The sequence below is a fragment of the Phyllostomus hastatus genome, unplaced genomic scaffold (genome assembly GCF_019186645.2).
Source record: "Phyllostomus hastatus isolate PE091 unplaced genomic scaffold, TTU_PhHast_1.1 phas_contig_948, whole genome shotgun sequence".
Taxonomy (NCBI): domain Eukaryota; kingdom Metazoa; phylum Chordata; class Mammalia; order Chiroptera; family Phyllostomidae; genus Phyllostomus; species Phyllostomus hastatus.
The window spans coordinates 234,710-259,514 of record NW_025333993.1 but is presented as its reverse complement, the minus strand read 5'-3'; the positions used below and the strand labels follow the sequence as shown (position 1 = coordinate 259,514).

At 49.4% G+C, this 24,805-nt stretch overlaps 1 protein-coding gene across 5 annotated transcripts in view; it reads left to right on the top strand.

Annotated features, from left to right (window-relative positions):
- The window catches only part of PCNT (pericentrin), a 108,475-nt gene extending 88,261 nt beyond the window's left edge, over positions 1 to 20,214 (top strand). For 3 of the 5 annotated variants that reach the window (XM_045852385.1, XM_045852383.1, XM_045852381.1), the window contains 12 exons: positions 284 to 506; positions 856 to 1,006; positions 1,957 to 2,640; positions 5,879 to 6,087; positions 6,926 to 7,028; positions 8,366 to 8,539; positions 13,218 to 13,337; positions 14,193 to 14,425; positions 15,974 to 16,050; positions 17,063 to 17,186; positions 19,173 to 19,300; positions 19,736 to 20,214. In XM_045852385.1, the coding sequence (XP_045708341.1) occupies positions 284 to 506; positions 856 to 1,006; positions 1,957 to 2,640; positions 5,879 to 6,087; positions 6,926 to 7,028; positions 8,366 to 8,539; positions 13,218 to 13,337; positions 14,193 to 14,425; positions 15,974 to 16,050; positions 17,063 to 17,186; positions 19,173 to 19,300; positions 19,736 to 19,779 (2,270 nt within the window). In that variant the 3' untranslated portion in view covers positions 19,780 to 20,214. The remainder of the gene's footprint in view (positions 1 to 283; positions 507 to 855; positions 1,007 to 1,956; positions 2,641 to 5,878; positions 6,088 to 6,925; positions 7,029 to 8,365; positions 8,540 to 13,217; positions 13,338 to 14,192; positions 14,426 to 15,973; positions 16,051 to 17,062; positions 17,187 to 19,172; positions 19,301 to 19,735) is intronic. The other 2 variants (XM_045852386.1, XM_045852384.1) reach the window with 1 other exon arrangement.
- The last annotated feature ends 4,591 nt before the right edge of the window (positions 20,215 to 24,805 follow it).

Below are 24,805 nucleotides of genomic sequence, written 5' to 3'. Positions count from 1 at the left end.
GCCTGCATGGCCCGTGTGAGTCACGCACACTCTCTGCCCAAGAGTCTGTGGGTGCCCCCAGCCCATAGGGCCAGCCCCGGTGCCCAGCATGATGGAGCAACCAGCAGCAGGCAGCAGCAATGTGTCCCTGACTGTCCTGGCTCCATCAGAAGCAGTGGTTTTTAAGTTACAGAAACTTCATTCTCCCCTTCCCCTTACTGGGTTATGTGTAATTAAATCACCAGTACAACTCTCTTTGGACCCAAGAGTAATGCTATTTTATGTTCTGTAACCCCTTTCTTAGTTGAGTTGCTGGCATATAAGGTTGAGCAGGAAAAATGTATAGCAAGTGATCTACAGAAAACCCTCAATGAAGAGCAAGAGAAAGCAAATAATGTCCGAAAGCTGCTGGTGGTGGAGCAGAACACAGTCAAAGCTTTGAAATCTGAGTTATGTGAGTGTAAACAGGACAACGAGAGGTTGCTGAAGTCCCTCGATGACGTGCAGAAGGAGGTTCTCCAACTGAGGTATGGCACTGCCTTTGTGATGTGCAACCCGCTACCCCCGAGGCTGTCACCAGACCTTTTGTTGAAGAATAAATGGAAGTTATGTAGTTCTCACCACATCTTTCTTGGCAAATGTAGTAACAGAGCCTTGGTGCCATGACCTGTGTGGTGTGCTCAGGAGGTGTTGGGCAAAGGCTCCCTCCTCCCATGGATTTAGAACAGGAAGGTGGGACTGAGCACATGTGCAGATAATGAGGAAGCAACAGGGCCCACCTGCCTCATCCTGGAAGTCCCTGGCCCTTGGGGACTTGCCCATGTCCCTTTCGAGCATTGTGTAATGTTGGGCATGACAGCCTCTTTCCTCGGACAGGTCCATACTGGACAGCAAGGAGAAGGACCTGAAGGCCACACTTCAGGAGCTAGAGAAGGAGCGTGAGAAGGAGCATGCCCTGCAGAGCCAGCTGGAGCAGGAGCAGCTGCAGCACCTGCAGAAGGAAGGCCAGAACTCCCAGGCCTTGGAGGTGAGGGGACCAGCACTGGCCTAGTCACCACACTAGCCAGGGATGGGAGCTGGGAGGCTGTTCTCTTTGATGCTGGCTTTATTCTTTCTGGGGACAGCGAGCCCTGGTGATAGGGTTTTGAGACAGTGAGGTAGGGATGCGTCTTTGGGTAAAACACTCGGCAGCTTTGAAGTGACAGACTGTGATGACCTTGATGCTGGCATTGTGCCACTCATGGTCCCGTCTCTGAGAGCTTGCTTCTGCACTGTAGACGCACCTTCCTCATTTTACTGTCCCGCATGAGGCACAGACTCAGACAAATAGCAGCCAGATAAATGGCAGTGACCCAGCTCCTGTGCATGATGCGTGATGTGTGTGAGTCAGTGTTTTGTTTGGCAGCTTGGTGACCGCATTTCCAGCAGGTGTTTTGTAGTTCTGGGCAAACTGACCATCAGTTCCCCTGCTAGAGTGAAGCTATCTTTCAGTAACACATATCATGGCTCAGTGCAAACTCATCTGTTTGTCTTCTGGTGTCCTGGGTGTTGTGATTCTAAGGAGGGGGAGATGAACCCAGGACGTGTGTGTGCATTTACTCAGAAAGGTAACAAAAATTATACAGTTGACCCTTGAACAACATGGGTTTGAATTGCATGGGTCCACTTATATGTGGATTCTTGCAGTTGACCACTCTTCATTTGACTGGGGCACTTCAGACCTGCCTTGTTTCACGGATCATCTTCGCAGTTGGGAATCACCACATGCAGAGGGCCGACTGTAGTTACATGCAGATTTCTGACTTCAAGAGAAGTCACCACCGCTAACACCCACATGGTTGAAGGGTCAGCTGCACATGCTTTTTCATCCACAGGGTAAATGTGTAATTGCTGGTCGAAGGATAGAAACAGAAACTTGGGCAAGAAAACTTTTAGATACTTTTCTCCTTATTTAATTTTCTTATATTTCCCATCTAGGAACTGAGAATATCTTTGGAGAAGCAATATGCTGAGAATAATCAACTCTGTGTAGCTTTAAAACACGAGCAGACGGCGAAGGATAACCTTCAGAAGGAACTGCAGATTGAGTCCTCGCGCTGTGAGGCGCTATTGGCGCAGGAACGGAGCCGGGTCTCCAAGCTACACCAGAATCTGGAGACCGTGCAAGGCCGCTCACTAGAGCTGTCCGAGGCCTTGCAGCATGAGCGTGTTCTGACAGAGCAGCTGAGCCGTCGGGCGCAGGAGGCCTGTGCTCACCAGGAGACACAGGCGCACCGTGCTCTGCTGCGGAAGCTGAAGGATGAGACCACCCAAGTGGCGGAGCTTCAGGCAGCGTTAGAAAAAGTGCGTCAGCACGCTGTGCATGCCCAGCAGCAGCTGGAGGCTGAGGTGCAGAAGCGCTGTGCAGAGCTCGAGAGAGAGAAGGAGGTGAGTGCCAGGCAGAGGTCCACTGTGCAGGCCCTGCGGACCCCCAAGCCAAAGCTGAGCTGTGATCAGGACAGGGAGAGGGAGAAGCCCACAAGGCTGCAGGCAGAGTTAGAGCAGTTACACTCGAGGCTGGCAGAACAAGGATTCAAGGACACGAGGAGAAGAGTGGAGACGAGGCAGAGCCGGGCACACACGGACAAGTGGAAGAAGTGGCAGAGAGACAAGGAGAAACTGGTGAGAGCCGCCCTTGGCCAATGTCAGCACCTAGCAGTCAAGTTGGTAGGGTTAGGACGACCCACAGGATTTGGGGGGGGTGCGTTATTCTGGTTCCTTCTGTTCAGCTGGCCTATACGATCCTATTCTGGAAGCAGTGACTATGGCAGCTCTGTGACAAGGTTGGAAGGCAGGAAGTGCATATCCCCTTACTTCGTACTCTTTCATGGTTGGTTGTATGTGAGGGGCCCGACAGTTCCCTGTGCACTGGATGGTTGGCAGTTTTGTTTCTATAAAAAAGGCCATTGAGATTTCAATAGGCAGTGCACAGACTCATGACTCTGTAGATCACTCTGAGGAGTATTGTCACCTATGTTCAGTCTTCCCACTTGTGAAATTGGAAGGTCTCTCTGTTTATGTGGGTCTTTAATTTCTGTCAACAATGTTTCGTAACTTTCAGTGATAAGCTTTGCAGCAGTGTTAAATTTATTCCTGAGTATGTTATTATTTTTGTTGCTGCCGTAAATAGAATTATTTTCTTAGTTTTACTTCAGACTGTACGTTGCTGGTGTACAGCAGTCCAGTTGACTTTTGTATGTTGATCTTTGTGCCCCTTAACCTGGCTGCACCTGTTTGTTCGTCACAGTAGTTTTTAATGGCTTCTTTGGGATTTTCCATGTACAAGATCATGTCATCTGCACACAGGCAGTTTTACTTCCTCCTTTTCTATTCGGTGTCTTTATTTCCTCTTCCTCCCTGACTGTCCTGGCCAGAGCCTGCGGTGCGGCATTGATGGGAGTGGTGAGGAGACACTGTGCCTTATTCCTGATTGTAGAGCAGGCAGGCAGACTTGACCTTTAAGTACGATGGGAGCTGTGGGATTTTTGAGGTGCCTTTGTCTAAGGAAATTCTCTTCTATTCCTAGTTCTTTCAGTCTTTATTATTTGTAATCATGAGAGTGTTAGATTTGCTTTTTCGGTGTCTTTTGAGATCTATTGCTTTTTACTTTATTGGTATGGTGTATTACATTGATTTTCATAACAGGCCATCCTTGCATTCCTTGGGACGAAACCCACTTGAGTTTGGTGTATAATTCTTTTCACTATGGTGCTGGATTCAGTTTGTTAGTGTTTTGCTAAGGATTTCGCATCTGTGCTCAGTAGGGACATTGGTCTGCAGTTTCCTTGTGGTATCTTTGGTTTTGATATAAGGATGATTTGAATCTTACAGGATGGGCTGGGAAGTGTTCCCTCTTTTATTTTTTTGATGGGCCTTAATTTTAGGTACATTTTATGTCAACCAAAAAAGCCTTTGTGTCTGAGGAAATTATATCCCACGTCTAGTCATGAATTGACATTTATTTTGACCCCTTTAAAATATTTTTTAAGTACTTGGAAAAAATACTTTTTTATAGTTTCTGTTTTTGCAAACTATTAAAAGTTATTTTAAAATGCACAATGGAAACTAACGGCTTAGACTTTTTAGTGGTTAACCTGCCATGAAATAGTTGAGAAATGAATATGTGTTTGTAAGAACAAAACCCTAGATTTCTAAATATTGTAAGGATAAACCATATTCCAAATTCTATAAAATTAGTTCTGTAAGTTAATATGAGGGAAGGGACTACTGTTTTTAATAGCTTTACTGAGATACTATTTATACCATTGAGTTCACCAATATAAATGGCAGAATTAATGGTTTTTGGTATTTTCAAAGAGTTGTGCAACTTGTCACAACAATCAACTTTGAAACATGCTCATGCCCTGTCTGGTGTGGCTCAGTGGCTTGAGCACCAGCCTGCAAACCAAAGGGTCGCCAGTTCAATTCCCAGTTGGGACATATTCCTGGGTTGGGGCCAGGTCCCTAGGATGGGACGAGTAAGAGACAACTGATGTTTCTCTCCCTCCCTTTCTCTCTCTCTTCCCCTCTCTAAAAATAAATAAATAAAATCTTAAAAAAAAAAAACTTGCTCATCACTCCAACATGGAAATTTGTCCCCATGAGCAGTCACTCCCCATTTCCCTGTCCCAGCCCCTGGCAACCATTAATTTACTCTCTGTCTCTGGATGTGCCCCTTCTGGACATATATCAATGGAATCATACAGTTAGTGGCCTTTTGTGTCTGGCTTCTTTCACGATGTTTCCAAGGTTCACCATGCTGTAGTGTGTGTCGGGATGATTAATATTTTTTACTGTGTTAAACACACTTTAAAATAGTTATAATGTTTTATCACTGGACGTCTTGGAAACTGGAGTAGTTTGGAGGTGTCGCAGTGTGGCCAGGAGGCAGTGTGGGCAGGAGGCACCCCCAGATGTTTTGTGGAGGCGAGTGGGATTAAGCCCATGGGTGGGCCTTGGTGAATTTTGATTTGGGCGGGGGGGCGGGGGGCGCAAAACAGTGGTAACATGATTGCTTAAATGACATAATTACAGAAAAGTGTAACTATCCTTTGTGATGCACTGGAAGGGTGAGCCTGTAAACCCCATGGCCTTGGCCTGTGGCCCATGCCGCTCAGGAGCTGTGCAGCTGCAGGCTCTTCTGGGTTCTGTCCCAGCCTGGCAGAGCCTTGTCTGCACGTCTCCCCGTGGACTTTTCTTTTCCACGAGGAGGCCCTGCCACCCTGTGCTCTTCTTTTCTTGCCCCACTGCCTCTGCTCGCTCTGCTTTCCACCCGAGGGGTTAGCCCTTTTCCCTGTGGAGATTCAGGCCCTGCATGCTGGGCAGGGAGTGCATCCTTGCTGGCTGACTTTTCCTGGCACCTCCTTGGTGGAGAGCGTTCTACCAGTGGGGGGTTTCTACCTCCTGAGGCCCCATGGCGCCCCCAGATTCGTGGTGTGCATAAATGTGTATGTTCTGTGTGTTTGTGCACGTGTGTTCACAGGAATGCATTCACGTGTACACACACATGTGTTGATGGTGGAGGACCAGAAATTGGGCCTGTGAGGCTCCAACCTACACGTGTCAGTATCCCGACCCCTCTTCTTTGTGCTCCATGCCTACCGTGGGCCTGAAAGTCTGCCTCTTCTCAGAAATGAGCACGAAACCTCAGCCCTGAGACTCTCCTGTGGGATTGGGCTGTCTCTGAGGCAGGAGCTGTCCTGACCCCGTGTCACACGTGGAACAGCCCCTGTGGAAGGCCCATTGGGGGTGGTGTGCAGGGTAGCCCGGCCCCCAGAGTCGACGCTGGGGGAGCCCCGTGGTGCAGGGCAAGGCTTCTGGAATGGGTGTGATAGTCTTTTCTGTTCTGCGTTGACAACAGAGAGAACTAGAATTGCAGCGCCAGCGCCACGAGCACAAGGTCAAGCAGCTTCAGCGGAAGATAAGGGAGCTGGAGGCCAGGGAGGCGGCACGCCTGTCCCCAGAGTTGGAGCATCTCCAAGAGCAGCAGCAGGGCCTGGAGACAATTCGGCAGCAGCTGCTCTGCACGGCAGGGCTATTGACCAACTTGGTCAACCAGACCGTAGACAGGTCAGTCATGGAGTACCAGCAAGTTCTGTGTGACCCTGCACCTGTCATGTAAAGAACAATCCTGAAGCTTTGGGCGCGTCTGCAGTTTCAGATCCATGTGTTAATGAAACTGACTCTGTTTCATGTTCCACGTGTTTGGCTGAGTTGGGGGCAGCACTCTTCCATGTTATAATGTGACAGAAAAAAGACACATTTCTTTTAGATTGGTTTTCCCCACACCCCTTTTACTTGGTTCACCATCGGGGGGGTCCAGGCCCTCTGCTCAGTGGTGCCGGAGTCTGCTGTGTCTGCCTCACCCAAGGCTCTGGGGCCTGCTGTTCACCCGACCAGAATGCGTTCGTGGTTGAGGAGTCGAGACTGAGGTGTTTTGTTTAAACAGAACAATTATTATTGACATTTGCCCTTTTCTTCATGCATAGAAACTAAGCAAACACAGTTCTCCTGTCTATAGTTGGGTTTAATTTATAGAGCTGCAACGATTTGTTTAGGGCCACTTCCAACAACTGACACAATCCCAGTAGAAAACAGCAGGAGGCGAAAGTGCTGAGGGAGCCCCAGTGGTTAGTGGCCAGAGCTTTCTGAGCCTCACAGGCTATTCGGCCCAGGGCTGCACTGCCTCGCGGCTGCCTCCGTCACTGGAGGTGCTCCCGGCAGCCACCTCTGTGGCCAGAGCACGGCTTGAGGTGCTTGACAAGCCTGTTGGTGGTGGTTCACATGAGGTCCTCCCTGAAACCAGGTGCTCACAAGCTCATCCTCATCCTAGTGACTGGCATGGCATTGGGTGATGGTCAGTTGGGGTCTCCATATGAACCTTTTAGATGTTTGTTTATTTTTACAGGACAATTAATGATTGGACCTCATCAAATGAGAGAGCAGTGACATCTTTATTGCGGACATTAGAGGACCTCAAGTCCAAGCTGAGCACATCTACCTTTTCCCAGGTGAGAATCCAGGTCCTCCAGGTGAGAGGCCAGTGGCCCCGGCCTGGCTCCTCTGGCCGTCTGGGGCCCGCTCCTTTTTTATTGTGACTGGTTGTTCTCCCTCATTGCTTCCTTTTCTGTTTGAAAGTTCGCCATCTGGATGAGCGAGCAAGTGCCGCCTCCCACACCTGGAAGGTGCTAGGCGTTCACTGCGCTTTCCCCAGGGCTTCCCGCCCGGTGGTCTGTGGTGCTGCAGCCCAGCCTGCTCCTGGAGCACTCAGGTTGAGAGCCTGCGTGATTCGGACCCTCTGGGCTGCCAGGGAGGCACTGCCCTCCCCACCAGCTGCGTCTGAAGTCACTGGAAGCTGCTGATAGGAATTTCTTTGACTGACCATGCTATTGCAGTTGTCCCATTTCCCCGCTTCACTCCCCTCCGCCCTGCACACCCCCTCCCACCCGCATTCCCCCCTTTAGTTCATGTCCATGGGTCATACTTACAAGTTCTTTAGCTTCTACATTTCCTACACTATTCTTACCCTCCCCCTATCTATTTTCAACCTACATTCTATGCTACTTCTTCTCTGTACCTTTTCTCCCTCCTCCTCCTCCCACTCCCCTGTTGCCAACCCTCCATGTGATCTCCCTTTCTGTTGTTCTGTTCCTGTTCTAGTTGTTTGCTTAGTTTCTTTTGGTTTTGCTTTAAGGAATTTCTGATAAAAGTGTTCTGATAATTATGAAGTCATGGTGTTTATCTGAAAGCAGTGTGCATGTTGTGAGCACCTCTGACCTGCTCACCTTCTGACCCATCCTCCCTCTAAACTGATTGTCGAGCACAGTTAGTGGGTGGGTGCAGGGCGTCCTTGCCCTCCTGCCTTCCTTCGTGTGCCAGGCCCACCGCAGGCTGGGGGTTCCTCTGATCATGAGAATAACGAGCTTGTTTTAAGGGACTCACTCACTGGGCCTCAGGGATGGGCACACGATGTTCCCTGGTCACCTTGGGAATTACTCAAGAAACCCTCCACATGTTTAGGGTCATCTTAGAATCCATGAACCTTAAGCTGCCTGCAGTGGAATTCTCGGCAGCCAGAGAGCGTTGGCTCTGACACACCTACTTTGTTCGCACGGCCCAGTTCGTGTCGAGTCTCTTTCTCAGAGGACTGGAGAGAAGTGTGGCTTGAAGACATTTTTTGTTTCCTGTCACACAGACGAACAACTCTTCCTGGCCCCACAAGCTTCTTGTGGAACCCAAAAACATTTAAAATGGTAATACCTAAAAATAACCAACGATAAAAAACACAGATAGTGTGCATGCCTTTTAACAATATTTTGTGCATTTATTTCTGCTTTCTTCTTCTCAGAAAAAAATGACAGCAGAGGTGCAGGTCCAGCTGGTGGACATGTTGCTGAAAGAAAATGATTCTCTTACCAAAGCTCTCGGTGCCATGACCCAGGAGAAGGCAGAGCTGTGCCGGGCCACGTCCCGGCTGGAGAAGACCCTCAGGCACCACCTGCTGAAGGGCTGCCCGCTCGGCGTACGTTACTCATCCCCGCGGTGGGGGCGGGGTGGGGGGCAACGATGTGAGCTGGGCTTTCCCCACGGCTGGCGGCCGCGGGGAGTGTCGTTCTACCTGGTTAGCCGGCCTGGGCCCTTCCTGCCTAGCGGCCGGAGTGCCTTACTGAACATTTCAGCAAAGCATCCGCCTCGTTCACATGCACACGTGCTGCCACACGTGGCCCTTGTCATGAGCTAGTGTTTGACACATGTTCATAGAAGAGATTTTTGACGATAGTAAATAATCGGATGAAATTAGAATTTTATTAGACTTTTACCTAATGAAAATAACTTATAATTTTCCTGATTTATGCAGTTGAGTAGACTTTTTTTGGAATGCCTAATTTTTCTTTTTTATGTTTTAGGTAGTTTTTGCTTGTGATTTGCTTTTTACCTTTTTCATAATGAAAGTTTTTACAAATTATTTTAAATTTATATCTGGTAAAATCTAACCCTTGTTGGTGTGATGTCACTTGAGGGTTTGTGTGTGTGTGTTTCAGAGATTTACTTATTTTTGGAGAGAGGGAGGGAGAGAAAGAGAGGGAGAAAGACATTGACGTGTGAGAGAGACATCAGTTGGTTTGCCTCTCACGTGCCCCCAACCGGGGACTGGGCCCACGACCCAGGCTTGTACCCAGACTGGGAATCTAACCAGAAGCTTTCACTTTGCGGGACAACACCCAACCCGCTGAGCCACGCTGGTCAGGGCTCACTTGAGTTTTCACGCGTCGCAGATGCAGGCTCTGACTGCCCTCCTTCCCTGTGGCTTTCTTTCCCTGAGTGCCGTGTCCGTCGGAACCACAGCATGTAGCCTTTGACGGCTCTTCACTTCCTTCGCGGTGCATTGGAGGTCCACCTGGGTGTCGATTTCAACAGCTCGTTCCTCCCTGCTGCCAGGCTGCACTCAGGGCATGGATGCGCTTCGGTTTAACTGTTCGCCTCCTGAAGGATGTCTGGGCTTCCAGTTTCCAACTATTACAGATAGCACTCCTGAAAATACTGTGTACAGGGTGTGTGTGGACATGAGTTTTATTTCTCTGTGTAAATGCCCACGTGTGGGGTTGCTGCATCTCACGGAGAGTTTGTGTTTACCTTCTGTGTTAACGAGGCCACAGTGCTGTCCGGGGGGCCGCGCACGGTGAGCGTTGGAGTGACTCTGTGTTTTAGCACTTGGTTGCCTTCCGCGGTCGGGTGGGTGTAAAGTGGCGTCTGTGTGTCTTCTTCAGTTAAAGTCTTGGCTGCTTCTTAACTCAGATTGTTTGTTTCCTTGTTGTTTTGAGAATTCTTTCTATGTTCTAGATAAAACGTCTTTGCTAGAACATGATTTGCTAACATTTTTTTCAACTGTGATGTCTTCTCTGTATAGTATCCTTCGCAAAACAAAATTTTTTATTTAGATGAGGTTCTATGTATTAATTTGTTCTTTCATGGATCATGCCAACAGTTTTATAGTTTAACTTTTTACTTTGACATCTACAATCCAGTTTGAGTTAGTTTTTGTTTATGGTCTGAGAAAGAGGTGGATTATTTTTATGCATGTTGATATTCAGTTACTCCGGCACACTTTGTTGAAATGATTGTTCCTTCTCCTTGAATTGTCTTTGTGTCCATGTCAGAAACCAGTGAACAACACTTGTGTATATGTGTCTGGGCTCTCTCTTCCGTTCCACTGGTCTGTGTGTCTGTCCTTGACCACTTGCCTATAGGTTTGTTATTATGCTTTCATATCAAGTAGTGGGTATGCTGCAATTTTTCTTCTCTTTCAAATTATTTGGCTGTTCTAGTTCCTCTACCCTTCAATATAAACTTTAGAATCTTGCTGGCTATTTTGATTGGGATTGTGTAAAATAGCCCAAATGTTCACTAATAGATGAATGGATAAGTAATATATGGTATATCCATAAATGGAATATTATTCAGTGATAAAAATGAGTAAGGGACTGTGATTCACATTGTAAAGTACCGGTGAGCCTTGAAAGTGTTTTTATTAGTGTAAGAAGCCAGTCACAAAAGACTATATATTATATGATCCCATTTGTATAAAATGTCCAGAGGAGGCACATCCATTAAGATAGAAAAGAGATTAGTGGTTGTCGGGGGTGTGGGAGGGGTTGGAGAGTGACTGCTAACAGCACAGGCCTTTGGGGGTGACGAAAGTGTTCTCCAATTAGATAGTATAATGTTACACAACCCTGTAAGTACACTAAAAATCAGTTGAATTGTATACTTTAAAAGGATACTTCTTTTTTGTTATGTGAATTATAATTCACATTTAACATAAATAACATTTGGGGGGAAAATTTTTCCTAAATGCATGTAGCTGTCAGTTTATGTCTAAATATTCCATTTTCTAGTGGGCTGTTGTAAATGGTACTTTTTAAACATTTTGTTTTCTCATTGTTCGTGGCTCGTGTATGGAAACGTGACTGATGTCGTAGGTTGATCTGTGACTTGCGGTTAACCTTAGTGGCTTCACTTTAGCCTTTTATGAGCCTTTCTCTGGGATTTTCTACAGAATAGGGAGTTTTATTCCTGTCCTCCAGTTTGAATACTTTGATGTCTTTTTCCCACCTGTTCGGCCAGGGCTTCCAGGACACCAGTGGGCAGGCGTGGCGAGGAGCGCACCCGCAGCCGCTCCACCGGGGGCGGGGCCCCAGCCTCACCTTGAGGGCCCGTGCTCCCTGGGTGGCTGGAGGAAGCCCTCTTCTCTTCCTGGTTTGCTGAGACTTTTTGTCATGAGTGGCTGTTGAAGTTGGTCGTTCTTTCCTGCATCTGTTGATAGGATGATGTGGTTTCCTTGTTAAGTGTTTTAATATGGGGGATCATATCAATTTTGAACGCCGACTCTACCTGGTCTCAGGAAGAGCCCACTTCATGATGTGGTGTTCTTGTTCAGACAGTGCTTGACCCATTTTGCTAACACTTCATTGAGCATTTTTGATCTGGGCTCAGGGGGAATATTAATGTGAAGTTTTATATATTGTCTCTCTGGTTTTGGCCTAATAATATAAGTTGGGATGTGTTCCCTCATCTTCTGTTTTCTGAAAAAGATTATGTAGAGCTGGAATTTCTTTCTTTCTTAAGTACGTGGTAAAAGTCAGCAGTGAAACCATCTGGGCCTGGTGCTTCCTTTTTTGGAAGGTTTTAGTGATGGTTTTGATGTTCCCAGTGATGTCGGGTGGCGTGTCCCGTAAAGGTCAGTTAGGACCAGTTGGTTGATGGGATTCAAATATCTTCTGTGACCCAGCCCAGCTTCCCTCTGCTGTGTGTCACTGATGGGGGTGTGGACATCTGATGAGGACTGTGGATTTGCCAGCTTAGAAACTCTGTTAGGTAAAGGTGAAGAGACCGTTGTCCCTGTGGAGTTGGGCCCAGACACCGAGTGGACCCACAACTCCCGTTCTCTGACGGGTGAGCCCTGAAGGCCCCACGTGTCCATTTTGACGTGTCAACGCACTGCTCCGTCGCTGCTGTGGCACTTGCTCAGAAAGCGTTCCGCGGTTCATTGTTCAGGACACCTCGTGGGGCCTGCGTGGGCTGGAATGCAGTCACCAGCAGAGTGTGTTGTTGTTTCTGAAAGTTGACAAAGAAACTAGGAAGTGAATATTCTTGATGAGAAAATCAAAGGTAGACTGAAAGGGAATGTTGGAGTGTTCTCCTTCATGTCCAGGTGACTTGTGTTCCTAGAGTGTTTTTTCTAGGAACAGCCCAGCTGTGTTTTAGAACCAGGAAAACCATTAGTCTTACCCGCCTCGTGGGATCCCCTCTCAGGATCGTCTGCTCCCAGGCCCGTCTGCTCCCAGGCCTGCGCTCCTGTCAGCCCTGCCCTGCAGCGGTGGGGTGGCATGACCAGGCTGCCTTTGGTTCCTCTTCCAAACTGCTGGACAGAGGCCGTGACTGCATGGCCCCAGGAGTTCTTCAAGGTCTCTTTTGCCTCCGTGACAGGCGGACCCTGGTTGTCTGTTGTGGGTGCCCCCTTGTGGCCCTCCCTGCAGAATCACTCTCCTTCTGTTAGCACATTCCCTGGCGGAGCTCTGGGGGTGCACATTCCTCTGTGTGCATGGTTGCCGTGTGGGGCCCTTGCGGAGGCCTCCGGGTGTGTGGTTTGGTGCCACTAGAGCAAAACTATGTGTTTGTGTCTTCCTTCGGTGAGCATCTCTGGGGCCAGAGAACATGAGGGCTTTTAATATGCCTGAAGCTTTGAACTTGGGGTTATTTCCGTCAAAGTCAGCAATTAGAGGAGCAGTTCCAGCTCTGCAAGCTTTTGCATGTTTTTTCTTTTTAATAAAAATAAAAGTTAAAAATGTAATGCAGTCACACTTAAGTAAATGGCATGTAATAATCACCCCAGTGTTGACTGTCTGATTGATAATGTCACGTAACAACTTGAGCACCACTGAAAAGATACCGAAGGGAGACACAGGTGTGGCCTGCATCCTGGCAAGGCTGGGAGACCCTGCGCCCAGCCTTGCGTGGGCCCAGCTCCGCTCCGCCCAAGGTGGGCCTCTCCCCGCAGAGGTCCTGGAAGGACGGCCAGGGAAGGAATGAGGTGTTTGGAAGTGACTTCTCTCTGGGGTTGGGGTAGGGAGGGGTCGTTTTTCTCAAGATGTTTTCACATGAGGACAGCTCTATAGACATGCTGTCTGCGGTTGTTGCAGAGGTCGGACAGGTCAGCCGGGAGGCGGGACAGGACGGGCCCGCAGAGCTCACCAGGACTTCCAGACCCGGGACTGCCCACACCAGCCGCCAGGGAGGAAGTGAACACCAGCAGTGGCAAGGTGAGGCAGTCGTCACCGCCCACAGTCCACAGTCACGTCAGGCTCTGTCCTGGTGGCGTGCATTCTTTGGGTTTGGACACACATGTAATGCGTAATGACGTGTTCACCATTACAGTATTACACAGGCTAGTTTCACTGCCTCAGACATCCTCTGTGTTTTGCCTCTTTATCCCCCACCCTCCCAGGGGACGCTTTTCGAAAACTCCTGGTTTGTTAACTAGTAAGAGCAGCTCGTGGCTGAGAGGTCCTCCTCCGCCATCAAATGTGTCTCTGTGCACAGTGAGATTTCATGCTCGTTCTGGTGGCCCAGTCATGACAGATAAGGGAAGTTAAAGAGAACTTTCATTTGAAATTGGTCTCGTTCTACAGAGACATCACATTTCTGTGTTCGTGAGTCGGGGTGAAACGTGTGCTGCTTTGAGTCATTGTGTCTTAGCTTCTGCATCCTGGGAAAGTCCTAGACCAGCAGTTTACTCCCCGTTGTTTCTGACAACACGTGTTAGGGAGTGGGCACCAGCCTCCGTGTGCACTCGCAGGGATTCCTGCCACCTTGCCCACCGCAGTGTGCACAAACCCGTGATGGAAACCCCCCGCTCCAGTGGGGACCTGACTTGGTGGTCAGGCACCTTCACAGGGGCAGCTGGGATGCTGCGGAAAGGGCCGGCCTACGTTTTGTCCAATAAACAAGACTGAACTTCAAACCGCAAGTTGTTTGTGGTTATGGATGTTGTACAGGGCTGACTTTTGGAATGATTTGCTGAGGAAGTTGTCTGGTTATTTTTAAAGCAAAATTGTGCAAACGTGCAGATTTGTCAGTGAGATGTCTTTGTGATTAAGTTTTACAATTTTTTTTAGATGGAAAAATTGTACCTGCATTATTTGAGAGCAGAAAGCTTTAGAAAAGCTCTGATTTATCAAAAGAAGTATCTTTTACTGTTGATCGGTGGATTCCAGGACTCCGAGCAAGAGACGCTTTCCATGATCGCTCATCTGGGAGTGTTTCCTTCCAAGGCAGATAAGAAAATCACCACCTCCCGGCCTTTCACCAAGTTCCGAACGGCTGTCAGGGTGGTGATTGCAATCTCCAGGTACCAGGAGGCTCCCTGCGGCCGCTTGGGGGTTTTCGTCTCTGACACTCCGCAGCTGTATTCCTTTTTAAGATGACACTTGAGGCCTTAAAGAAAATACAGGTGACACTTGTCGTCAGGGAATTATGGTGTACAAAACTGTCACCTTCCAAAAGGAAAAGATACAAGGGTGCCTTTTTATCACAAAACAACCCCTTGCCCCTTAATGGATCTCTTGCCAGATTGCTTCTGACGACAGGCATGTCTGATCAAGTTTAAAACTGCATTTCACTTCTCCGAATTTCAGTTTCCCATGTTTTAGTCAAATTTGTGTTATGTAAGAGGGACATATGTATACATAACATGATTCACCCAGGGTGTGGCCATTTATGGCGCAGGCACTTCCCAGTCTTTGCCTGTGGGGGGAGGCGCTGTAGGATGCAGGAGGTCCCCACCCCCACCCCCCCACTGTGTCCACCTGCCCCAGCCCTGCCCACCCTCAGCCAGAGGCATCGCTCCCTCTCCTCAGCCACTCGAGACACAAAGAGTCATCGGAGCAGGGATGTGACTCCCTGGTGTGATTGGGAATTTTGATCATTTCAAAATTAAGAGTGATGAAATCCATTTTACTTTATAATGGTAAATTTTGCTAAATTTCTAAAAATATTTTTCCCACTAAGAACTGTGCAGCTGTGTCTGCTCCGTGGCTCCTGCAGAGGTGCCCTCGCTGGGCCATACTATTCATCTGCGGGATAGACTGCTTTGGTTTCCTTAGTTTTCTCCAGACTGTGCTGCAGAGCAGGTGGAAGTCCCACACAGAGAGTCTTCCTCCAGCCTCAGGGCACTCAGCCCCTCACCTCTGAGTTCTGACCATGGCTGTCCTCATATCCACCCCCCCACCCCCCTGCCCATGCTGTACTCTTAGTGAGAATAGCTACCCTGCACCAGGAAGTGAGTTAGATGCTGGATGGAGACAGGTAAACAGACCCAAACTCTCCTCCAGCCTTTCTGTCAGGAGGGAGGACCATCTCAGCACAGCAGCACTTTTCACACGAAATGCCTTGTAGGAGGATAGGGCTCAGAGAGGCAGTGATGCCCGGGGGGCTGCCTTACAGGGCGTCGGGTGGGGGACCAGAGCCTAGGACCCCCTGCACCGCTGCACTCCCATTACCCCAGCACTCTGCTCGCTGGCTGTGGCCTTGGTAGCAGAAGGGAGCAGGGTGTTGCAGACTGAGTTTGAACTGGAGTCTGGGAGACCCCAAGCTGGATGTCTGGGAGTGGGCAGGCTCAATGCAGGATGCAACGAGGAGTGGGCAAGGCCAAGTATAGGTGGGGCTGGGGCAAGGGCAGGGCCTCCCCAGGGAGTGGACTGGGGATGGGCCGGGACTGGGAGTGGGCGGGCAAGGTAGGGGCCCTGTGAGCAGGCTGCCCTGTCCGTGTGTGGGACCTGCTGCCAGGGGAGGTTGGCCACCAAAACCATTCCAGCTGTTGGTCACATCTGCATTTCCATTGCTTTTGTCACAGTTGTTTTGTTCTAGTTTTCAATATTTGGTACTTTTTTTTTTGTAGATTACGTTTTTTGGTAAAGAAATGGCAAGAAGTAGATCGGAAAGGAGCTTTGGTGCAAGGCCGAGCACCCCGCACAGGTGGGCCCACGGGGACCCCTCCACCTTGTCTTTGCAACTTTCTTCCACTTGCTGTAGCATTTCATTAACATCTGGGCGTTTCAGGGCTTGGTGGGGATGGAATGAAGCACAGTTAGGAAATGGGTAAATTCAGTCAGTGCAGTCTTCAGAGGTAAAATTTTTTTTTAAGGAAAATGGTTTTATGTTGGGAACAAGCACAAATAAACCATGGTTAATACAGTTCATGAGTAAAAGTGGTTCATAAGAGCACAACGGTTGAAAAGTGTGGGAGTGACGAATACGCCTACTAATAACCTGTTGATAGAAAGGTGGTCCTTACCCTCCAGAGGGAAGCAGAGCTCTGCAGCCCGCCCGTCTTCGCCCCGAGAGCACTGTTGCTTGTTCTCTCAGCCACACCGCGTGTCTAAGGTCTGTGCTGCTGCCCCCTGGCAGGGTGCGCACAGGTCGTCAAGTGCCAGCCTTTGGCAGGTCGCTGCCCCGGGGGGACATTGACACAGCACTTACTCCCACTCAGCACAGAGATGTGGCCGCCTGGGAGCCTGGAGGAGGGCAGAGATTGGTGCCAGTCAATCAGCTTTGATTTGTGTGTGTTGTTACTTTTTGAAATCAGAATGCGTGGTCAGGTTTCAGGAAGGTTTTCCCCACTCCAGGGCAAACCTGGTGATCTCCAGGGTTTCTGCTCCTGCCTCTTGAGCCCCTCCCTCACTTGGGAAGAGGAGAACCCCCACCCCGGGCTCCTCAGTGCCCTGCTGGCTCCGTCAGGCCTTGAGCCCCTCTCCAGGGCCCTGTCCATATGAGGCTGGGGTCAGGGAGTAAAGCGATCAGAACTCAGGTTGCTCCCAGAGCTTTTTAAAATATAATTTTTATAACTTGGGTACTTGAAAGATGTTTCAAAATTGCTATGTAGACTCTTATAGCATATACATTTTAAATTTTGGTAGATGGGCCTTTCTACTAAAATGCATTTGTCATTTTTCCTAATCCCTTTGTTGCTGAATAATTCCGGAGGAAGGATTCCCAGGGTCACGGCCACAGATGACTCCACCAGAAACCAGCGAATCCCCCCCAACCCGGGACGTGTCTTTCAGCCAGACCAGGGACTCTGTGCCAAAAGCCTCCCCACGCAGGAGGGAAAGGTGAGATGGGGTACTTCCAGGCTGCTTTTCCACTTCAAGGCTTCGAGGGAGCCTGGGCTGTAGCCGTCAGTAGAGGCCCAGTCTGCAGAGACAAGCACCCATGCACGGTGGTGTCTCTGGACAGATTCGTATGCGTGCCCAGGCCCATGTGTGTGTCTGTGTGTCTGTATAGGGGGTTTACATGTGCACGGGACTCCTCCTTCATGCAGATACAGACACACACACACGTGCAAGGCCTTTGTTGGCTTACTCTTTTTTCTGTAGGATTTGGGTTTTCTGTCCCCATAACATATCTATATGCTTCCTACTAAGGTGGCAAGTGAGATATTACATTGACCACGTTAAAGATAAGTTATTTGGGGAAAAACCTTTTCAATTAAATAAGTAAGACAACTTGCCCTGTCCAGGTGTCTCAGTTAGAGCATTGTCCCATACACCAAAAGGTTGGGGGTTTGATCCCCTGTCAGGACACATGTCTAGGTTACGAGTTCAATCCCGATTGGGCCACGTAGGGGAGGCAAGTACTTAATGCTTCTCTCTCTCTCCTCCCCCTTCCTCTGTGTCTAAAATCAGTAAAAACACACCGGCGGGTGAGGATTTAAAAGCAAAAGATCAGAGTGAAAAGGCTTTCCCTGATGACTGTGACGCTTTGAGCAGTGGTCCGGTGTGCTTGTCACTTGCCGAGGCCTGTGCTCCAGTGGGAAGGGATTTGGCCGTGCCTGTCGGAAGAGCAGGTGGCAAATCTTAGCTACCTTCGTCACAGTTCACACACCTTTTCCTGACCACACGACTTCTCACCCCACTGTTACTTACGAAGGATGGGATTTCCATTTTTAGTTCTTCAGGTTGAACCATGTAAATCATCCTATTAAAAACAGTAATCCCATTCAAATGCTGGACTTAAGAATTCTAGACTGAGTCTTTACTTACCTGTTTCGACCATGACTTTTCCAGTATTTGGAACATACCTTCAAAGTGTATAGAAAAGTTCAGTCTGTGTCTTTGTGGATATTCGCACAGACACACATTCAACACCGTGGAGGTGTGCCCTCTCTCTTCCCTCTGGGTGTGCTTCCCCCGTTCTAAAACGGGCGCGCTCCACTCTCACCGGAGGAAAACCCAGCGTCACTTGTGCCATCAGGCCAGCGGGGGGTGAAATGCTCTCGCTGGCTCTCCGCCCTGTGCCTCTCGTCAACAGTGACCTCTCTTCAAGCTGCACTGCCTGCAGTAACGCACTCGGTGTCACCATCCAGACTGTGGACACAGTGTGTGCGCATCGGGCACCACTGTGCGTCCGCCCTTAACGCTTCTGCTGGCCGTGTTCCACCAGCATGTGTGGTTCCTCAGGGAAGCGCGTTTTGAAAAGTTGGCTTTAGCTGGGCCCCAGAGCAAGGCAGGGAGCGCACCACCGTGATCCCGGGGGGCCTGGGAGCCCTGGTCTGCTCAGGGAGGGTAGGGGTTCTGGGCTGTGGCTCCCCAGGGCCCAGCTCGGTAATATTTAGCGAGAGAATAAATGGTGGCCGTGGCCTCTTCCCTGAGGATGACAAGCTAAGACATGTGCCCTCCCTGAAGGGAATGAGAGGAGTGGCACAGTGGAGCTCCCTGGTCCCGGGGGGAGACCAGGAAGGGGGTGGCCAGCAGACCCCTGGTGATGGCCGGGGCACAGAGGGGTGGGTCTGAGGGGTGCGGATACGTAATGCACGAAGAGTCAGTGAGTGGAATAAGATACAGTAGTTTTTACTCGTTGTACCTCAGACGTTACATAGAAGTTGGTTTTAAAGCACTGTGTACCCCTTTTTTAAGAGTCGTTTTTTCTTTCGGGGTAAAGAAAAGACACAGAGGAGGCAGCCATCTAACCTACCCCGTTGCCCCATGCATGTCCAGGCCGAGGGCTGGCGAGCACACACTTGCCGTCTGTGTGCTCGCCGCACTCACCGTCTGCCATGCCTCACTCTCTCGTGTGTTTCCGGGTTTGTTTGTACGAAGGTCCAATCCATCTCCAAGTTCAAGATCAGAACGATCCCTAAGTGCTTCTCGAGATCCAGAACATTCTTTGACGGAATATATTCACCATTTAGAAATGATCCAGCAAAGACTAGGGGGAGTACCACCAGGTAAAAGTCCTTCTCTGATTTTTGAAACAATGTAAATGTGTACTGGGAATGTAAAATAAAGTGGGAAAGACTTCAGCTTAGTGATTGTTGGTTTCAGCCCTAATAGTGCGCTGTGGCTAGCAGCGTGAGAAGAATGACTATAGTGAAGTGGTGGCCTACTCAAGGGGTGTCGTGGCCGGTTGGACTTAACCACTAGCCAGCCTTTTGGTCCGTTCTCTTATACTCGTAAAAAAGTAAAGATTGTTTCAGCCAGGATATACTTTTCCCCGTGTTTTTTAATCATCGTAATTTAAACCACTGTATATTTTAATTATTCAGATTTTTACCAAAAAGAAGATACTACTTTAATGGTAGTGTTTCAAAATTGTGAAATTCTTCTTCAAAGACATGTGAAGTCTTCTAACAAATTGCTACATCATTTTTACTTGTATTTAGATTCTACTTCAAAGAAATCCTGCCGCCAGAAGACTAAACAATGAATAAAGTCCTGTGGCTTTCACCTGTGCCGTCCTCCTTGAGTAAGGGAAGCTCGCGGTGCGGCGCGGCACGGCGCGGCGACTGAGCGGTGCCCAGGCTCCTCACGCGCCCGAGATGCCCGCCCAGGGCGCCGTTGATTGTGTGCTCACCTGTGTGCATTGCTGCAGAGCCAAACCGAGTATTTTTTATGTAATTCCAGTACGTGTTAGGGCCTCACCTTCGTGAGGTGACGTGTGCTCTCATGAGTGACGGGCACCTGCCCGGGCCTTTGCGTGTCTGCAGAGCCCCCCGCCTGCCCCCGAGAAGGGTAAGCAGAGAATGGCTCCCTGCTGTTTATTTTCTTAGTGTACAGATGGAAACTTGGTTTAAAAAGAAAAGCACAAAAAAGAAAATAAAAAAGAGAGAATATAATTAAAGAACTATTTTATTTGTGAAAAGCTCTTGTGTTGTTTTTTTAGTTTTATCCAGTTTCTTTTATCACTGGGAAAAACAAAAACAAAAAAACAGAATATGTGTTAAATTCCTGATAGAAATTTCCAGTGGAACTCAAAGTGCTCTTTCTCCTAGTAAAACCCTTGCCCGTTGCTCCATTTACTTGGTTTCTCACTTTGCTTTTGTACGAGGTGGCCACTCTCGTGACTATGGTCTTTGTACCTTTTACTGGTACCTGTACCACCTGGGATCTGGCCAAGGACTCTCTACTCAGAAATTCTATGCAGGTATATTTATTAGCATCTCGGCGTGTTTTTAGGACCTTTGAATGTGACATTTATTGTTCTGGGCTTAATTACATTTTAACATAAGACAACTTTTTCTAAATCTACTTATTTCGGTGATATTTTCTTTTAAGGTGCAACGCTGGTCTGTGTCTGCGCTTTCTGTGTATCAGCTGATGCTGCTGTAAGGTCACTTGTTTAGAGCCTTTCTGCGTTTTCCTCTCAGTTCTGTGCTCTTTTGCCTGATCTGCTGGCGCTGAAATCCTTGCAGAAGTCAGCAGCTTGTGCAGAGCAAACAGGCTGGGTTGAACTGGAAGCACCCGGGCAGGTGGCCAGCACAGCCCAGCCTTGTGCTACTAAGCATTTGTTCGTACTGTCCCGCCCGAATTTCATTATCAGAATGTAATTTAACGCACCTGCCCCAGGCAAGGCAACTATCCTTCCCCCCTTTCCAAGGCCCCCAGGGTGTCATAGCTCAGTGCTGTGGACTACTCCAGGACTGATTTGTACCGTGTGTGCACCCCAGCCTGTCACGCAAATAAGCAGCTGAAGGTGGTGTCCACGGCAGGCGTTGCAGTGAAAGTGCTACGTCCCTGCTTTCGTAGGTAGTCACAAGGCTCCACTTGATACTTATCACCTCGTCCTTCCTTCACCTGGTCCTCGTTTCTGAACCTCAAGAAGCACCTTGGCTGCGTGGGTGACCTAAACTTTTCCTTTCTGAAAGACCTGAGACCTTCATAGTCTTGTTTTTAGAGAATTTCCTTTCTTTCTTTTGCAACTGAACTTGGAAGTCCTACGTACCCAGAGGAGCCCTGTGAAAGTGTAGATTACAGGCACGGATTTTCCTGTCCTGTTTGTGTGCCAGCCACCCATTTCCCCTTGGTAATCGGGGTCAGTCGCACCAATCAGTCCGGTAACCCTATCGTTGCTTGCTGGTTCAGATGTCTCACTCACTCAAAGGGACCGTTGTCACATCTGGTGGAAGCCATCCTCCCTCGGGACAGCAGAGACCTTTAAGAGTGGCCGTTCCTGTCTTCACCCTTTGGGGTTCCCAGGCCGCTATACTGTGGCTGTGCGAGGAACGGCACCACGAGTGAGTGCTCAGAAGGCGGGCTTTTCACCTCCATTGGGCGCACTCCTTCTGGTTGAGGGGGGCCGCTCCGTGGCCATAAGCCTAGCGCCACACTTTTGCTCCCAGAAGCATTTCCTGGTCATTAGCAATCATGATGAATAATGTTTGGAAAGTCCGCCGCAAAGGAGTGTGGAGCAGGAAAACCAAATTCATATCCTGTAGGAGTGGACGGCGGCTTGGGGACAAGTCGGCAGCACAAGTTTAGGGGGGACCCGAGCCACCTGGTCACGCAATTTACTTTTGCCTCCTCAACCTGCTTGAGTCTTGTCTCATGTCTTCGACACCAATTCTCCAGCATCATCTGAGTGCCCCACAGTTCAGTTCGGTTCTGACACGACCTGCGGTCAGCTCAGACCGTGGGTCGGGCTCACAGACCCAGCCGAAATGGGGTTCCCTGGGCTGCACGCACTTCTGCCTCGCCAACTACAAATCAGGTTTTTCACAACCACGCCCCTCGGGTTTGGTAATTAGCTAGAATGATTCAGGACTCAGTCAAGTGCTTCACTTACCATCACCAGTTTACTATAAAGGATACAACCCAGGAACAGCCACGTGCAGGAGATGCGTGGGACAGGTGTGGGGGCAGGGCTCAGAGCTCCTCAGCCCTCAGCTGGTGTGCCACCTTCTCAGCCCCTCAGCGCGTGCACCAGCCTTGAGCTCCCTCAAACCTCACAAAACGGTTTTTATCACAGCCTCGGGACGGAGTCATTATTTGCCTGGCGATAGTTTCGGGATGGACCAGCCTCCATCCAGAAGCTGTCTAGGGCCCCACCATGAGTCACTGCAGCCAAAACTCAGGTAAAAAAGGGGCTCGTTACAAAACATGCTCCTGTCACCCAGGGAATTTCAAAGGCAAAGACAGGATAGTTTTTATCACAACTCGTATAGTAGCACTTCATGCGATGGCAGGTTGCTACTGCTGGTCTTGGTAGCTCGGTGATCAGACAGCACCGGTGCACGGGGGCTTGAGCTGTGCAGTGCTCAGTATCCCGTGGGCAGGACTTTGGTCTCTGCCAGGGCCGAGGAGTGGGCCACAGGTTTCTCAAATAGGGAGTGGGTCAGGAGGAGGCAGAGCTTTGCATCAGGGCCCCAGGGGTCTGCCCTGCTGGGATTTTCCATATCCTTCCCTACAAAGGCACTTGAAGCACCACTGAAACTTACTGTCCAGGTCTCACTCGAAATTAATACCCTACGGCTTCCTCGGTAAATAGACTGGAGTAGCACTCCCAAATATGGTCGTCTCCAAAATCCAAACAAGCTAAGCCTTGCGCCTTTCTTAGGTGTCGGTAGTGCAAGGTGTGGCTACTTGTCTTTCATTTTAGAAAGGTTGTGACGTTCCACAGACTACTTACTTGAAACCTGCAACCCAGGCATGTACCCTGACCTGGAATCGAACCTGCGACCCTCCAGTTTATCACACAATACTCCAACCAACTGAGCCACATAGACCAAGCCCATTCCACTTACTGATGCATTCATTGGTTGATACTTGTATGTGCACAACCTTGGCATTATCAGGACAATGCTCTAACCAGCTGAGCGACCCAGCCAGCGCTGAAAGCATAGGTTTGTTCTGCAGAGGGATCTATACCGTATGCTGGCATCACCCAGAAGGGGACAGTTGCTGCACTACAACCCAGCTTATGGCTGGATTTCCAGTTGGCAAAACTTTGGATGGCATGTCTCATGGTCCATTTCATGTGGAAAGAGTTGACCTGAGTTACTGACCTATAAGCACTCATGTGCAGTGGGTAATCAGTTGCCTGGCTGGTTGATAACTTGACTGAGGAAAGATCAAAAGATTGGTATCCAGGAAGTCTAACAGGACAGGTGTGTAAGCAGACCTCTGCCTACCGGAAGACATCCGCTGTGGAAATGGAATGTGATGGACAAGATGACATGTCTGTGGCTGTCGCTCAGCCTGTTTCTTTAGCAACATGATGCTTTCTGAACAAACTCATGAAAAGTGGCCATGGTGGCGGGAAGGAGCCTTAACATTGGTTCAACAATATAAACTTCCTTTCTCCAGGGTTTCCCTGGCTTCTGCCACTTGTGTGTCTGAATTGCCAACCCCAGAGGCCAATGCTGAGGCCTCGATGTGGTGACCTGGTTCCCTCCATTATAGAGGAGCAGTGATTTGTCCTCCCAGGAATAGACCCACATTCCAAGCCTGAATTTGGCTTCCCTGTCCCCAGTGCATCTGCCACCGCCACCATCCCTGGATTTAGAATGTCTTCTCCATTGCTGTCGTTCTGCACAACACCTCCTCTTAGTGGCGGGCATATGTTAAGTCAATGGAAGTGCAGGCATGAGCGCACATGCATGGAATTCAGTGGTTGTAGCAAGTGTTGGAGGAGGTCCTCGAGGGGAGTTGACCTGTGAGCTGGACCTGGAGAATCATGGGCATCTCCTACTCCACTCCTATTCTTGAAATGTGTGCCCCAAGGATGCAGCTCGGGGCAGTGAGGTATACAGACCATCTGGACGGTGTGCATGACTGAACCCATGTGTAAACTGAAGGTTCTGGTGGGTGGGTGCAGAGACCTGTTCATCTTTTGGCAGCCCAAAACAAACCTCCCAAGTTCTCTTGTGTATAAACCTGTCGCCTTCCAGTCTGGAGTGGCCTGCCTCTCCCTGGTCATTTCTTGCCTGCCACGTGTAGGAGCTAATTTGTGAACTAACATCGTGTATCCCATCGGCTGAAAGCAATTGCCTTGACCAAAGAGTGGAGTGGACAGCTGAAGGTTCTCTCTAGCACCAGGTTGGAAATCACACCCTGCATGTGTGAGGTAATGTCTCAAAGTGGTGTGTGCCTGAAACCAGTAGCACACATGCCATGCTATCTCCCTCCCTGCGGGGTCTGGGGGTCCAGAAGCCGAGCCCACCCCAAGCTCCTGCAGCCATGACAGTAACGGTGAGAGCAAGAAGCACAAGCAACATGGAGGCTATCTGCCAAGAAGCTCTCCCTCAACCCACCCAACCTCACCAAGGAGACGAGGAGATAGTGGGTGCCATGGTCAAGGACAAGGACGGTGGTGGTGGACGGCAGGGCAGCGAGGTGTTTGTCCAGTTGCCCCAGTACTGCAAGATCATCCACAGCCACAAGCACCGCAGCCTTGACGGCCTGTGCCGGAACACAGGCCTTCCACTGGGAGGGCTCTGTGGCCTATGAAGACTCCA